General features: G+C 40.9%; 2 protein-coding genes across 2 annotated transcripts; one reads left to right on the forward strand and one right to left on the reverse strand.

Moving 5' to 3' along the window:
- The first annotated feature begins 3,095 nt into the window (after positions 1–3,095).
- Positions 3,096–5,337, forward strand: gpr27 (G protein-coupled receptor 27). The gene has a single exon (XM_020086410.2). The coding sequence runs from the start codon at positions 3,243–3,245 to the stop codon at positions 4,395–4,397; it is 1,155 nt and encodes a 384-aa protein (XP_019941969.1). The 5' UTR covers positions 3,096–3,242; the 3' UTR covers positions 4,398–5,337.
- Positions 5,338–9,894: 4,557 nt separating this feature from the next.
- Positions 9,895–17,235, reverse strand: prok2 (prokineticin 2). The gene is made up of 5 exons (XM_020086578.2): positions 17,148–17,235; positions 16,608–16,725; positions 12,027–12,284; positions 10,549–10,674; positions 9,895–10,135 (listed from the first exon to the last, which is right to left on the reverse strand). The coding sequence occupies exons 3-5, from the start codon at positions 12,219–12,221 to the stop codon at positions 10,010–10,012; spliced, it is 447 nt and encodes a 148-aa protein (XP_019942137.1). The 5' UTR covers positions 12,222–12,284; positions 16,608–16,725; positions 17,148–17,235; the 3' UTR covers positions 9,895–10,009.
- Positions 17,236–17,608: the final 373 nt, after the last annotated feature.

Raw genomic sequence — 17,608 nt, forward strand, 5'->3', positions numbered from 1 at the left:
TCATTTCATCATCATTATCCTTCATACTATTTCCAATTTTTGTCCACATTTTTTTGGTGCTTTATTTGCCACAGGCCACTTGTCACCAAAATGTGCAGCAATGTATTCATACAGTAAAAGTTGATCTGGTTCTCCACAAGAATATAGGACAAGGTGGTGAATATCTCTTGTACATTTTTGTGTTTTGTTGTTCAATGTAGTTGAAGGAGAAAGGTCAGTACTGCTAGAACACAATCTGCAGGAGAAATGACATGTGGAGATGTTAGCCACGAGGGAGAGGAGGGGAACAGGACACTCAGATTGGAAAAGTACAAGTATGAAGTGAATTTGAATCAAGTTTCTTTTGTCTCTTCTTCCCCCATCACGAGAGAACAGCCTAACCAGTCAGGAGCCAGGGCCTCTGGTAGGTTATAGATGTTGAATGGGGATGGATCATAGAGTGAGGCATCTTCTCATTACACTATCTTCTGGTTGCTGTTCCATACTTCTCAAGCACAAGACAGTTGGAAAATCCCCCTTCTGCAGTTCTGTCTGTATGAAAATTATAAAAGTATTAATAGGCATTACAATGCACAGACTTAAACTTATAATTAGAAGATTCCATAGTGTTGTGTTTATTTTTCTATATTATAATTAACAAGAAGGTTTCAAAGGTTACTAATAAAAATCTTAATCTATATATCAGCAAAGCTATAACAATAGAATAGAAAAATCAATCAACACATCATTACTACTCTTAAACATCAACACTGTCACACCATAAAACCCCAAATACATAGAATATGTGTCTAACATCAATGTTGCACTGGACCAACTTGTACCTACATGTGACAGTTGTATGATCCACTGGTTTCATTAGGATCAACACTGTTTCAGCCTCCAGCTCATCTTTGATTATTGCTCTGGTCTTGATCAGCTGACAGGGTGATCACAGGGTCATATATGAAAACCAGACCACACTTTGAAAGGAAAGTTGGAACTATATAAGTGGCTCAGTTCGTGCGTCATTCTGGCCCATATATGGATATCAATTCTCCCAAAAGGCCCATATTTGTCTCTGAGACAGTTTTGTAGGTTTTTGTCTGTGCTCATGATGCTACATGCAGCAGCCTCCAGGGGGTGCTGGTGAACCACTGCAGCAGCAGCAGAAGGCGCAGCCTTGTCACATGATGGAAACTGTGATTTAAAGTCCTGCTGAGAGTAAGAGGTCTTTAACATAATGATATGACATCCTCTGGATTATTTAAGAGTGGATGTTGTTTATGCTGAGTTGTTGTGTTCTAGTCTAGTTTTTGAGACAACGGTGAATCTCTCCTCTTTCCCTGCTTGTCAAATCCACTGTCATTTCTGTGAAGGTCCTCATCTACAGTCTTTGTCAGACCAACTTCCAGACCAACCTCTGCTGATCCGTCTCAGACACCACTCTGTCTGCTCTCTGCAGACAGTCTCCTGCTGCATAATGCAACCCGTCACCTCAGCTGAACCCACACTGTTAGCTCTAACTGTGTCATTCCTGTCGTTGTCTCACATCAGTGAGCTGCAACCGTCTGATGAGTAAAAGTGTTGCATCCGTCAATACAACATCCAATTTCCCCCTTTTGTAAAAAAAAAACTACTGCATAAGGTTTGAGCGACTCATCGCGAAACCTTTTCTTATTGAGGACTTAATCATATTTTTAAATTGCTTTATCGATCAGTTGTTTGCTATGGTCGGTTTGTAAGTGTGTCATCTTATTTTACAACAGCCTTATCTAAAAAGAGCCACTTCCTTTGGAGTCCAATCATGAACAACATGAACATGAAGTGTGTGATCAAGGTTTCAATTCAAAATGTAAGATCAGAACAACGAAATCATCTCACACACGAGTACGAGCGAGCAAGAAATCCTTATTATTATCATTCATTCATTCATCTTCACATGTATCTTCACATAGCACACTTCATCTTAGGCATAATAACCACCTAGAGTTCCAACAGCAGGGTATATTAACTTTAATTTGATCATGTTTACTCCCTTTTGTCTTTGTAGGCCTTTTAATTCACTAATTCCACTGAAGAGGTGTTAACATAGTAGTATGATAGTTATTATATCCTGTTTTCTGTGTGTACCAAAATGTTTGTCTTTCAATAATAAAGATCAAAAACATTATTTTAAATATACCAATTTTATTGTCTGTATAGTTATTTACGTTCATCAAATGTTATTGCTGCTATAACTGTTGTTTTTATGTTTGTATTTACATATGTATATGTTTTCTATATGTTCACATTATATATATACTCATTGTACGTGAGTATAATGACAGTTAATATATTTGAAGCTTGAATGTGGTGAGATGAGATGAGTTAAGATGAGACACGATAAGATAAACTTAATTTATCCAAGGATAGGGCTGGCAATAAAATAGAAACTTTAAATTAAAAAAATTTAATCAATTCAAATAATACCAAAAACATATATGTAATACAAACCTTGTACTATAAAGATATACCAATTACATATGAAGAAGATTGTGTCTCACTCTTTTGTCTCATAATGATCTTAGAATGGCCTATATTAAATACAGTGCAGTGTTAAAGTGTTTGCATGTGATCAGTGCATGGAGACAGACAGACTTCCTATAATTGTAGCAGACTGCCCCCCCACCCCCCACCCCCCGGCTGATCCCAGGCCTGCTCATTCTACATGCAGGGGAACGTGCGTCGCATCCTGGGCTGCAGACGCTGCTGTGCCATGTGATATCCACCCCACAGACCCTCAGCGAGCTTCCGACCAAACGTTTGGCTCTGCGGGCTCCACAGCCCGGAGCCGAGGCTGAGCGTGGCCGTCGTCGCCGAGGCTGCCGGCGCGTAATTTGCGCCATGCGCCAGCACCTCACTGTCTGCGTTGGTGCTCCTCAAGACGAACGGCACAGCTCCGCCATCGGTGCAAAGTGAGATGTGTTGTCATGTCTGCTGCTCCAGAGATGGTGCGTGAACCTGGACCAGGCTGCTCCCGTCCTGCAGAGCGAGCAGCGTCACACAGCGATGGTTTCAGACTCTTGTGAGATGAAGGACAGGAAGAAGAGGAAGAAGAAACATTAAATGATTTATTTTGTTTGTTTCTTTTCAAAGGGGATGAGCGCACCTCATCGAGACTGATGTGATCCGATGCGTCTGAGAGGATTTTCCCCCTGACTGGTTTCTCTGGATCGTGTTGTGTTTCCATTCAGCCCTGGCAGGATAGTACCGCTGGTGGATGAATGCATGTGGGAATACACAACAGCACCCAGGCTGCACAGATGGCAAACACAAGTGAGTTTGGGGAGAGCAGCCCGTCCTTCCAGAACTATGCGTCCGCGGCCCCTGCGGTCAAGCTGGCCTCCCTGGGTCTGATCATGGCCATCAGCCTGCTGGGCAACGCGTCCCTGTCGCTGCTGCTGCTGAAGGACAGCTCCCTGCACAAGGCTCCCTACTACTTCCTCCTGGACCTGTGCCTGGCGGACGTGCTCCGCTCCGCCGTGTGCTTCCCCTTCGTGATGGCCTCGATCAGCGGCGGCTCCGTGTGGCCGTACACCGCGCTCAGCTGCAAGATCGTCGCCTTCATGTCGGTGCTCTTCTGCTTCCACGTCGCCTTCCTGCTCTTCTGCGTCAGCGTCACCCGGTACATGGCGATCGCCCACCACCGCTTCTACTCCAAGCGGATGAACCTGTGTACGTGCGTGGCGGTGATCTGCATGGTGTGGACCCTCTCCGTGGCCATGGCGTTCCCGCCGGTGTTCGACGTGGGCACCTACAAGTTCATCCGCGAGGAGGAGCAGTGCATCTTCGAGCACCGCTACGTGAAGGCGAACGACACGCTGGGCTTCATGCTCATGCTGGCGGTCATCGTGGGCACGACTCATGTGGTTTACGTCAAGATGCTGTGCTTCGTGTACGACCACCGCAAAATGAAGCCGGCCCAGCTGGTTCCGGCCATCAGTCAGAACTGGACCTTCCACGGCCCCGGAGCCACCGGGCAGGCCGCCGCCAACTGGATCGCCGGCTTTGGCCGCGGTCCCACCCCGCCGACGCTGGTCGGCATCCGGCAGGCGTCTCACCCCGGGAACAGGCGGCTGCTGGTGCTGGACGAGTTTAAGATGGAGAAGCGCCTCGGGAAGATGTTCTACATGATCACGCTGACCTTCCTCGTCCTGTGGGCTCCGTACATCAGCGCCTGCTACCTGAGGATATTCGGGCGGGGGGCTCCGGTGCCGCAGCTGTACCTGAGCGCCGCGGTGTGGATGAGCTTCGCCCAGGCTGGAGCGAACCCCATCATCAGCTTCCTGTTCAACAAGGAGCTCCGGGTGCGGCTCAGGGCCTGTTTCCCCTGCTGCCTGGGAACACAGACTCCCATGGAGCCATACTGTGTCATCTGAACCCCCGAACACACACTGGTCCCCCGATCCAGAATGTACACACTGCTGTGCACACGCAGACTGGCACTGCAGGCTGAGGCCACACTTTTTACACGTGGCAGTTTACCAACCAGTCTATTTACATTGGATTTTTAAATAAGCTCGCTATGGAGTTTATTTCTTACTCAATGTTTGCCTAAACAGGTTGTGACTGATAAAACATTATTGCTTTCGTCACCTACTGGGCTTCATTGTTTTAATTTACACCTCTGCATGGACTGTAGGTGACATTCATTCCAATGTGACCAATAAGTGTCATGTCTAATTTATCGCTATATATATACGCTTATATCAACCTGTTTTCATCCACTGTTGTACCTGAATGTCATTTTGACTATTTATTTGTATATTTTTTTAATTATATTCCAACACACGTGTCTGCAGGTTGTTTGCCTTCTGCAGATCTGATGACTGAAACGCAACATAACCTATTTTGTCAGCTGAATTGAGTCAATTTTGTTGACTTCTGAAACCTACCTGGTTTCTTGTCACATCAGTTCCACACAGACACAGATCTCAGTATATTTTTTATCAGGACAATGTCACCTTTGTAAATATGTAAAACCCCATTCCCCTTTTCCCTTATGTTTTTTTTTATGAACGTTGTATAGTTCATAATCTCTCAGACTTCTTTGTGTTGTTGAAAAACGTGTTAAACCTCACTTTTAAAAAGGGTATTTTGCTATTTCTTATTCGTCTTATTCATCTCATGGGTCAGTTGTGTTGAGAAATGGGTCGTTTCACCTTCCAGGTCTCATTTTTCTACGATTATGGACGCTGGGACGAATGTTAACAATCTGGTGCTTTGGAAAGGGTGTTTTCATCATTTGTATTTCTTAGCAAATAAAAAAAGAAATGGATGAAGAGTTGTTTTGGACTCTATCATCTGTTTTGAACAAGAGCTCTGTGTTTGATTTATCTTCTCTCTTGAATGCATCACGCTTTATGTCTATATATGAAAACTCCTGCTCTCAGTTATCATCGTGTAATTTAAATCTGCTGCCTTCTGTAGCTACTCTGGTTTTCTTCCTTGCACCTGAGAATGAGTGTGTGCTTGTTGCATTCAGCTGTGGATTTTAAATGGTGGGTGAAGGACACATTTAGAATGTTTGAGTTCTGAAAAAGTGAGGGTTGCACCTGGGATTTCAACAAATTGGCTGATAAATTAAAACCGACATTGGTATTTTTGTGTTAGTGTAGTAATTTCCAGCTTGTCAGGCTGTCGCTATTTATAAGAAAACTGAGGTCATGTGTTGAATAGCATTTTTCATCAAACTCTCCTGGCCTCAGAAAACCCTGCGCCTCCAGGTTGTAATGCAGACTTTCCCTAAAGCTAAGATAACTCCAATAATATGGAGTAGTGCCTTTTTTTAATATCGTTAGGGTGGTTTAACACTTAAATATGAATGTGTATGGTACTTGGGCTGATTCCCTTATTTTTTTATTTAAATTTCACTACCTTTATATTTTAGCAAACAAATAAATGACAAAACTGTTGATTTTATATTTCTGTGCCGAAAATTATAATCCTTTAGTTTGAAGGATGCTTTGAAACAGCAGTTTGACCTTAATGATGGGAACTCACTTTATAGTGAGTGATTTCGGAAACAGCCAAAGAATCTAAAAGACGCATTTGTGTGCTTTGATTCTGACATTTTACCACCAATGTTTCATATCATTGAAATAAAACAGTTTTTGTGACATTCATGGATTTCTGAAAAGCACTTCACAAATATATAGATTCATTTTGATCAGCTGTTTTTGTCCCACCTGCCTTGTAGTGAGACTTCCTCAAACCTCAATCCCTTCCTCCCTCATGATTGGCAGGTTATCGATCCAGCTAACAGCAGCTGGATTCATTGACGTTGGCCTCGTTCACACCCAACTGCAGCGTCTCTGTGTTCACTTGAGTGACTGAGTTTTTCCTGAGGTGCGGCGCCCTCATGTCACTCTGATCCGCCATACAACCCTGAGCTCCTCCACACACCGTCTGCCCTTCGATGCATCCATAACCATTAGCATCACAACATGCCTGCTCGTTCCTGACAGCTGGCCTCGCCTGGTTACCAGCGTGCCGACGTCTCACGGTGTAATTGCAGAGGCTCCTCGGCTGCAGGGAGGAAGTCACTCGCCCACACGTGTTCTCGTGCAACGCAGATGCAGGTCGGTATATTTTTGGTACATCGTGTTGTCTTCGGGGCACGCGGGCTCTGCTGTGATGCTGGGAGAATGTGACTCATTGCCGGGATTTCACTGCTGACTCTCTCCCTGACCTTTTTAGTCTTTCACTCCACTGAGCCACGACGATGACCTCCTCACTGGGTTTTCCCAAAACTGCTCTGACAGCTGGAAATAGCTTTAAATATCTTCAACAACAAAAAAAGTTAAAGTACAGCGATGAGGCGGGCAGTCTCAGTCAGGTATGCAAACATTTCAAGCTGTTATTAACTCGAATAGAGAAAACTCTATTCATTTATTGCACTGCTTTAACTTTTTCAGACTCACAATAGATAAAAACGTCAAAATTGATCAAGCAGAAAAACTGAAATAATTTTATGATTCACTGATTTCTTTTCCATGTCAAAATCCGTGAGTCTTCATTACCCACAATTCAACAGATCAGTTGAGATTCAGCTTCCTAATAAAAGCTGATGTAATTTTTACACAGAGATGAGGAGCGGGTCAAGCTCACTTCTTACTAACTCAACATATTTTACTTTTCAAACTTGAGCTCAAGCATTTACAGCCTTTTTCACATAATGACACAGGGGAGAGTTGCATTTATTCTTGTTCTTATTCTGTTTATTCTTGATCCTTCAGCTGGGATCTCGACCATCACTTCTACCATCGGTGAGGCGTGCAGCACCATTCAGGTGCACTAAAATCAGACTGTGGAGGACGTGCTTAAGGTTTAGAAAGCTGCTTGCAACAAATGACTGTAACAAATACTGCGATCTCGAGCAAGTTAGTGTTTAGTTTTTTTGGCTGCACCTGAAATGGCAGGCTATTTGATTTATTTGTAGTTTATTATTGCTACTGTAGTCTGTAGACCCCTGCAGTGGTGAGCACATGACAGATAGACAGCATGCACTGAAATACCAACACAGGTCTGGAGCCTAAATATGTGATTTAATTCAATACTTTTATCATACATCATTATTATCAGCATACAATATTTAACCTTTAAAAAGTTGAACCCAGTAATTTATACAGAGTTTACCTGACTAACTCTGTACATTATAATACAACTAATTTAAATTCCACTCAAGTAAAGTTTATTTTAAGTAACAGCACTTTGTTTGAGTACAGTTACTTCCAGTACTCTTTCCAACGCTGCATGTACATATTAACTTAGGTTTCTTATTGTTTCAACTGTAATCAAGTGAACAGCCAACAGGATTTTTTTCCATCAACCCCCATATATCACGTTTATGCAGCCATCCAGGACAAATATACATTACTTAAGTGTATGATTGATACGAGTCAATGCTTCATACATTAGAGAAATTTAATTATACCCTGCAGTCTTGAACAAATGCTGTGAATCATCGGCTGACAGTGAAGAATTTCATCGAAGTCTTGCTGTTTCCTGGTGTTGTAAAGACCTGCTGCCAAGGTAAGGGTGAGAAAAGACCTGTCTCCCATCGTCTTTTAACAGCAATTAAAGTGCTCTCCAAGTTTTTCTTTTTGTTCTCTGATGAAAAAATACTGTCACATCTGCTGTGTGGTTATGCATGGATAATGAAACTGTAACCCAATTTGTACATCTTAGTCAGCATGTCATCTTATTACCAGTGAAATAATGTAGGCTTCTCCTCATGTATCCCTGCAGGGCAGCTGAAAGCTCACTAAAACTCTACTCCCAGATTAGACATAAAACCAGTGTAACATGGAGTATTCAGAGGGACGAGTATTCTTAGTGCCGCCTGGGCTATAAAGGCTTGGTGCAACATGTGTTTTGATTGCATCAAGATGATACAATCTACCATATTAAATTCAATCTAATTAGTCAGAGAAATGATTCTCCATTATCCACTATGACAAATGTGGAAGTCTTTATCCTACCTCACTCCAAGGCTACCTTACATTTAGTCAAGTAGAGTCAGTGCTATCAGGTAGCATGTGTCTTTTCTCTATCTTAGTTAGTTAACCGTGTTCATTTTGATATATTCGTCCCAGTACCCAGGGGCAGACACAAGGGTGGGACCAGGGGTTACTGGCCCCAACTGAAATGTGATTGGTCCCTGAAGTGCCCCTGTCCTGTCGGAAGATTTTTAAAATTGTTTCTAAGCGGTCTTGAACAACACAATGTGCTCGAACAAAGAACAATTCTCAAAATATATTCAATTTTGTTTTTGCTCAAAGCTATATGTAATATATATATATATATATATATAACAGTGAACAAGGAATGATTTAAATGTGCACCAAACCATAAATGGTGGCCCCTTTATGGCCCCTGAGACATCTTAGATCCGCCACTGTAATCAGCTGCTGTACATTTCACTCAGCTCTCTCTTTCTTTGAGCAGCTTTCTTGATTAGCAAACAGTTGCTTACACACTAATAGTAGTTTGAGATGGTGAATCTCAAATGGCAGCTCTGCATGGAAACCTATTCATTATCTGCTGTAGTCAGACAGCTCCCAGGAGTTGGCTTTATATGAAAAGCAACCCAAGATAACTTATGTTACAATTTGGCGCTATATAAAACTGATATTTTAAGGGAATGTCACAGTAAATGTCAGATGGTAATTGTGTAAGTTGATTGGCATTGCATAATTTAAACACATTAGCTTCTAGCTGACATTTGAACAGCCAGTAATTAAAGAGACATTTGCAAACATGTCTTTGTGGGTTTTGTAGATGTTGCTGTGGTCAAGTCACTGATTCGTGAGTTGAAGAACTTGCATACCACTGAGCACTATGATCATCTGCGATATAATCCTTAAATCCACATTTTAGTATTTTTGGCCTTGCCCCCTTTAATTGTGTGTTGGCCCATGCTAGTCTGGTTGACAGGTTTCCATTTGTGTGCAAATGGAAAAAAACGTTTTATAAGTAAAGTGTAACAAGCAGGTTGGCAGTCTTTTCAAGTCATCTGTCTGAAAACTAGATCAAGTCCTGAACACCAAGACAGTTTTTTGTGCTTTGATTCATTATCCCCTGTAAGGTCTCTGTTTTATAAAAAAAAAGGCAAAATATCTGAGAAACGTATGTGAATATAACGACATGAAAGACTGAACAGTTAAACCAAATCCAAAAAAGTCAATCCAATCAACATTCAAAGTGGTTAAGTGTAAAACGATTGTGTTACACATACTTAGGTTGAAAATGCAGTATATGATGCAGCTGGAATCGTGGTCAAATGTAAATTGTCTCTAAAATTCAAGAGTTGATCAATCAGCAACTGATTTAAATATATCGTGTAACTGGACTTGAATGAAAAATTCTCATGCCTTATTAAATATATTTCTTTATTCCAACTAAATTAAAAAGTGGAAAGAGGCTTTTCAAAGGCAGATGAAATAGTTCCAGTGCAGGTCACGAACAGTAGCTAGTGTAGCTCAGGTCCTCAGAGGTAGTAGTCTGGATACTGGTACGGTGAGAGACATTTGGATCTGCCGTCCTCTAAGGTGATACACGACAGGTTGGGCAGACAGGGGCAGGTGTGGTGGAGTCTTTTGCCAAAGAAAGGAACCTGGAGGTAGAAAAGGAAACACCACTGATATGAGACATGCTTCAAGCACATCAGGTATAATAGATGCAGTGAAAAGTGATGGTGCAAATGACATCAAACTCCTTATTAACTGCTGCTTTTGACATTTACTTTTATACGTCCTCCTGTGTCAGTTTGAAGGAGGGGGGGGTCTAGGGGATAGGAAAGTGATCAGACAAAAGTAAAACCACAGAATTCACTACCTCAGATTATAAGTGTGGACAAGAAGACAGTTCAATTTACAAAACCCTCTCCATCGCTCTAACGGAGAACATGTCACGGCTCAGTTGCACTTACCACACAACCTGCATCATCGCCACCATATCAGATGGATGGTGTGATACTTCGCGGATGAGAGTGGAGAACAGAGAGGTCGGACTGCGGAGAGATCTCACCTTGTGGCTCATGGGGTGACAGTCGTGTCCCTCATTTCCCATGGGCGTGCACATACGCAGGCTGCTGATCCATAAACTCACAGCACAACACATCCCTCCTCCACACTGAGAGTCCTTCTCACAGGCCTGCGCACACACACACACACACACACACACACACACACACACACACACACACACACACACACACACACACACACACACACACGGTTTGATGCTGTCACAGTATTAATGTATGCATATTAATGACTCATACAGTCATCTAGTAACATTTAAATCCTCATGCAAAAAGTAACTTTAGGATTTATTTTATTCATGTTTTTCATTTTGAATGTATTTCCCTGTAATGTTAATTTCAAATTATGGGACCATTTCCATTTTTAGACTTAAAAGTCTTTAGAAATAAAACATGGTTGTCAGTGGTGATCCTGACTCTATGTCTAATAAGAAATTACTGTAAAGCAGTAGAATAATTATGAATGCAATTACATAAGGCACATATGTTTACAATGTTATGTAATATAATAAATCACACGATGTGATTAGCATTATTTGCACGGATAAAGGGTAGTAAGCTAGTGAGAGTTGTATTTGATGCTGTGTGTGAGTGGTTTAATGTTATCACACCATTTGTCATATCATACCTCCACAAAACACATCAGGAGTGGTGGTGGTTTACAGTTCCGAACGTTGGGATGAGACTGTGAGTGACAGCTCTCACTTTGAATGAGATGAATGGAGCACGATGAAGAGGAACACGACATTTCATGTGACAGATGAGGATGAAGATCCCCCTGTGTTTTATGGCTGTGTGCTCCTCTCTCTATTCACATCAGCAATGCAGCAGCACAGCGTTGTGACAGGGATGGTGTTTTATTTGCAGGTTATTGCCATGATGTGCGCTCATAAATCCTGATTTGAAAAAGGGTGATCATTCAAATGGTAACCTTGCAACTTCAGATATCGGTCGTTACAAATAGATTGCAGATATACTGCAGTCTTCAGTCAGTGTAGACACTGCACTTTACATTGTAGTCGTCCATCATGCTTTTAAAATCCTAAAACCGTAAAAACCTAAAAACCCAGTGCCTTTTTCTAAAATCACTTTTATTTCACTTCTTTTTTAAAAGACTTTTTTACTGTCAAATGTTTTTTTACACAAAAAAGATATTTGTGAATAATTTCCCAGTTGTTAATAGATATCTTAAGATTTAGATATATGTTAAGCACAAATTAGACATGATAATATACCACTTTATATTCTGTAAAATTTCAATTCTTGTTAAAAACAGCCTAATTCTTGAATTAATTAATTGTTCATACTATACATTAACACAATTATTAAACACTGCACACCAATTAATATCTTCTTTTAAAAATAGTAGTTTGAAAAGCAAATACACTTGTTCTGCACATTTCCATCATGCCGAGAGCTTCCCTCTGCCCTGTGAGGAATCTACCTGTTTGCTTCCACTTACCCCTGTGATGACGGCTGAGGATCCATGGGACACCAACAACAGGGTGAGGAGCAGTAGGACGTAGGACCTCATGATGAAGAGCTTTCTCTGCGCTCCTGTACCCGCCAGGAAGAGAAGTAAGGATGCTGAGGCTGATGGACGCCGCTGCATGTGCAGACGTGACAGACAGAAGAGACAAGTGGCCTCCAAACTCATGTTTGGCTGAGGTTTATAAACCCAGCCCGCCGTTCAGAAACTCTGTGACTCACTCACACCATCCTTGCAAAAAAAAAAAAAGACCAAGGTAAACTTCAACATGACAATACTCCTTTCCTTTCTCTGACAGTGCTCTTTGCCATCGATTCAAATTGTCATATCAAAAACCCAGCTCATTTTACATTCACTTATGCTAAATCTGGTCACAAGCAGCGCAAACACATCATCCTCTGTATTCTGCATCCTTTTTTTCTCCGCCTCATCTTTTCAGACTCCAAGGCCACAGCTTTGAAGATATCATCACAACTGTTCACAGTGTTCACAATGACAGCTGAAATTAGTGTATGTCAGTCTCTGAGGCATTCCTGATGATAAATATACTGACTCAGTACACCCGGTGATTTCTGATTGTGCTCAATTGCATTAAAAAAAACTAACTCCAACACCCTGCATTAATTAAGAAGAAGCACCTGGGTCGGAAATGACATCATAGTTACTGATAAACTAAGGCACATATCCACCAATATAAAGTCAATTCAACTTGACACATGTCCTACCTACCTTCTGTGTGGCTGAATGAATGCTTGATGCTTTCTTGTCATTCATAAGTAGTGTTTAGTAACTAACTAGTGAGTAAGTTATTATAAGGAAAGAATGAATATTTGCAGGTATGGAAATATTCTGCAAGGTGAGAGTTTCACAAATGTTCTGTTTTATATTAAATCAATCCGGCTGATTCATAAATGGAATAATAAAAATAAGCTTTTACGTTACAGTGTATGATTTTTACCAGGTGTTTAATAGATGGCAGACTAAAAGTAACCAAGAGTAACCGTTTACAGGTTTTTCTTTCATCGGGTTTAGCAACAGAAATGTGCAACACACGTCATGAAGTTGGACTGGGACCTGTAGAGACTTCACATGAGGAAATATTAATATAGAAAGAGATGACATATTTCACAACAATGGCACCTCTTGTAAAGCTCACTGACATGGTCAGTCAACACTTCTGAGCTAAATCTGTCTTTGTCACATTGACACTGACAACTGAGTCACACAAGACCACTGAAGATGACTGAGGACGAAGAACCCAGCATTCAATATACTGCCATATACTGTATATATATATATATATATTCTAGTTATTCATAAGCAAAAGTAATGTCTAACATTACTTTGAGTTTTGTGACACAAACATTAGCTCTGTCAAACCTTACAGTCCCACATGTATAGATAGAATATGAAGAAGACAGAAAACTGCAGCTAGGGAGCAATCCTATGATTTGGAGGGACTGAAGCATGTAGTCTGTTTAAACTGTCAAATACAGCATCAGATATCACTCTGTGATTGGCTGTTTGCACGAGATGAGACTTCTATAGTTCTCTTTTGTTGTCTCCTTCTCTTCATACATGGAATACCTGAATATTGATTACTGGTGTGGATGGACGGGAACAGAACGTTTAAAGAATTACTCCTGAGAGAATATAAACCTGCAGAACTTTGCTTTGCCTTAGTGACTGCCCACAGCTCTCCAGAAGTACCGTCCTCAGAAAAGTGGTTACACTCCCTTCAAAACTTACACTAGAGGTGACATACGACTTCTTTTTGTACAATTTGTTTGATATGGGAGATAACTGATGAAGCTTACCTCAAAGTCAATTAAAATGCAGTGATGTTACCTTGGGCTTTAAAAAGGGATAGTTCTATGAAAAATGAAAATGCACATCTACCCACCACTATGCCGATGGGGGGGGGGGGGTTGGTGAAGTGTTTGAGTCCAATCATTCTGGAGTCTCAGGGTAAACTTTGTTGTCTGTGATGGACATTTCAAATCCATGTATCTGGCAACCGACGTAATCATGTCGGAGGTGGCGTCTGTCCGCGACGCACGTAGCAGCCAAAGATATCACAGCTCTGCTGTAGCAGCTGTGCACATGCTTCTGATAGTATTAAATGGAAGGTCGTGGTCAGAAGAAAAGGAAAGGTGGAGCAGAGAGGGAGAGAATTAAAAAGAGAAAAGCTCTTGTCTGAGATGCAGCTTAACACAGTAAAACAAAGCGACACAGCAAGTTACACTGACACTGTGCAGCAGTACAGGACTGCAGCCAAACCAGCCTTCACTTCAGAACACATGTTCACATTTGTTCATCCTGTGAACGCATGAATAACTTCAAGTAACAAATGAATGAATTAAAATAAACTAAATTAAATGAACTGAATGAAATAATGTGAAACAATAAAGAAAATTATTGATAAAAATGAACGTCTGCATGTAAAACGGTTTATGATGTCTCATTACTACTGTGTGAATAAACGTTATAATAAAGAAAAACTTCAATTCAAGCAACAAAATAACAGACTGTCGCTGAGAAACTACCTGTTTCCACATAATTTCCCTTCACAGTGACAGTTCACCACAGAGTCTCACTCTGACAATATCAGGATAATCTGACTTACAATTTCAAAGTAAAAACCTGTGTAATATATTGTAATATCACATTATCAGTTCTGGTTGTGGCAACAGAGAGGGAGATTTCTTATGGCATTTGACAAAGGTGACGTCATTGAAAAGATGGCAGAGGGTGGTTAGTTACTGCGGCGCCCACTTGTTTACTAGACTGGTAACCATTCCATCAACAAACAGGGTTATTCTCCAAAAGTAGAGGTCTGATGCTTTGTGTGAAAAGGGTGAACGGGAATGTAGTCAAACTTCTGGCCTGAATTATTGTCCCAGTTTGCCCTTGCTTGCATCTTTCATCCTTCCTCTTTGTCCTTACCACCTTTTTCTTGTGTCCCTGCTCCCTACCTCTATCACACCGTTTTGTACTGTTTCCCCATATCTCTTCCTCCATCTTTCTATTCTTTTCTTCTTTCTTCTTTTCAGCTCCCTCTCTTCCACCTTTTTCTTCTAGTCTCTTATATCCTCTGACTCTCTTGTATATATCTCTCCTCCGTGCCCTCCTCTACTTTGATTGTTTCTCTCAATTGTTCCACCTTTCTGCCTTGTAACACCACATTATGTAATAACAACATATTATGTCATAAATCTTAAAAATGTAATACATTTTCCCTACACCCACATTATGTAATAATCTGACACATTTTGTGTTTGTGGTTTATTCAAAAACTTCAGTAACTCCCACATGACTGTCAATGTGGGAAGAAGCTGATTCAAACAGGCATCCTCACGCAGCACACACACAGTCAACATAATTACAGTAATCTTGTCAGCAAATAATTTTGCTAAGCTGTGGGAATCTTCATTGAAATTACTGACCGCATGTTTCTGGACACAGCAATATATTTAGTCTGGATTCAAACACATTGCCTGAGGCCTGAAATAAGGCGATTGCTCCCCTGCACACTCCTTTTGTCCATGAAGCAGTATGTCTACATATTGACTCAAAACAAGAGGCGATAAATTAATATTTGTTCTTACTGGTATTTTTCTTCTACAGACAGAGCTGCAGCAATTTGCACATTTGTAGAACACTTTTGTAATCAGCAACAGCAGAAATGTTGTAGCTCCAAGTGGACATCCAATTGTCATCTACACCAACCCCTTATCTATTTGGAGGACAAGATCTCCTGAAAGACGTCTCTCAGGAAGCAGTGGAGGCGTGTGAAGAAGGCCGGCAGAGACGGCCTTGTCCTTGTGATGTATTCAGCTTTTGTTGCTTTATAATGGAAGAGAACTTCTTAATCCCACCCACCACATCAGATGAAGCCATAGAGCTCTATGTCCTGCTGAGAGCCTACATACTTAAAGACTTTTAAATGACGCCATGCCCAATCATGCCAGTTTGTCCTGATTATTTTTGAACATTATAATTTTAACATATGATTTAATAATTGTATAACTAATAATGAGTTCACCTAAAGGAGATGAAAAAGATATAAGAATAGAGTGTCAGTGGTTTGAACTCTAAATCCATAGACTTTTGTTTAGGTCAGTTAAATTAACTAAAACTTATCCAACAGTACCTTCAAAATAAAACAGCCGGATAAAGCTACAATGAATATATATTTTACTTCACATTTTCATTCATCAAGCTGTTCAAAATATCTCAATGTCCCATTTTCAGGAGCTCATCCATCTCCCCAAAGTTGGCCCTATGCCGTTGTTACTGATACATTAATTATTGGAATTCGCTAGTTCTTTGATGGTGTACATTCTGCCGCTGTAAAAACATGTTCCTAACATTTAAATCCTCCTTTCCTTTTTCATGTTACAATGTCTTTACCTTATGTGTAAATGTTGAAAGAGTTTGAACAAAACATTTTCATATGCATCAGTCACTTTCTTGTAGGGCTTGATACCTGTGAGATGAACTGACCTAAACAGTGCTGAATTTAAAGGAGCTTTCAGTGGCCAGTATACTTACCATTTCAGTGCGTAGTTCTGGGTAGGACGTGCATGTCCATGGAAATTTCAGAGCTGGCCCACAGGTATGCGCTACAGGCCGTCCTGCCAATCCACCTACTGGTGTAGCTGTAGTTGAGCTGTTAAAAGGTTTTTATGTCACACTGAATCAAATTAACCAACGACTTCAGGGCCATTAGCATCATGTCAGATAGACTCTTGGATAAAGTCCTACCGCTAGATAAGTACGTAAAATAAATAATTGAGATTATTGCTGCAGTACAACTTTTGGCAACTTGAACATATGTGATCAGGTTAAAACTCATGACTATAAAATACATCTGGCAACTGTGTTGCTCTAAAATTTGGAAGTTTGGTAGATTATCACAGATCAACTGAATAATGTTTAAAAGTATTGTATATTTATTAAGGATTGGATATGGATTTGAGAGAATGTAGTGTAGACATAGACAGAGACAGGAATATTTCGTCCACGTGGGTTGAATGCTCATGGGTAGATCCGCTAAATACACTGGACACCAGAGGAGAAGATCTGTCTTACCTCAATCAGCTGCATTTTCAGAAACTATAATGGACTAACGCGACTGTCATTATGTGAAAACACACTTCTGTGTTCTTGCTCTATGAGTAAGGGACACTCATTGGGTACACAGTGTTTTCTTAAAGAATTCAACCCTGGGACATCCCCCCTTTGAGTCATGTTTTGAGCCAGCCACAGTAGTGCATGTATTAGGGAGTTTACCTCCACCAGACCTGACGATATGATAACAGGAAATGTTATCATGTTATAAGGTGAACATTTCAGGATGTAACGTGATACGGAACAATGACAACTGAGTCACACAAGACAACTAAAGATATATATGCATTACTTTTCTAGTTATTCATAAGCAAACGACATGTGTAACATTGTCATCGCCGTGACAGCAATATGCTTCCATATGAGGGGAAGAGTGACTGCTAGTATAAAAGTATTTAGTATAGTCTATATTTTTGCAACTT

The sequence above is a fragment of the Paralichthys olivaceus genome, chromosome 2 (genome assembly GCF_024713975.1).
Source record: "Paralichthys olivaceus isolate ysfri-2021 chromosome 2, ASM2471397v2, whole genome shotgun sequence".
Classification (NCBI taxonomy): domain Eukaryota; kingdom Metazoa; phylum Chordata; class Actinopteri; order Pleuronectiformes; family Paralichthyidae; genus Paralichthys; species Paralichthys olivaceus.

Bases quoted from the DNA above. Each gene is read 5' to 3' on its own strand.
- prok2 (XM_020086578.2), bottom strand. From the start codon at position 12,221: ATGAGTTTGGAGGCCACTTGTCTCTTCTGTCTGTCACGTCTGCACATG. The intron at 10,675-12,026 runs GTAAGTGGAAGC...GTGTGTGCGCAG, and splicing joins CCTCAGCCGTCATCACAGGG to GCCTGTGAGAAGGACTCTCA. The intron at 10,136-10,548 runs GTGAGATCTCTC...TTCTACCTCCAG, and splicing joins GTCACCCCATGAGCCACAAG to GTTCCTTTCTTTGGCAAAAG.
- gpr27 (XM_020086410.2), top strand. From the start codon at position 3,243: ATGCATGTGGGAATACACAACAGCACCCAGGCTGCACAGATGGCAAAC.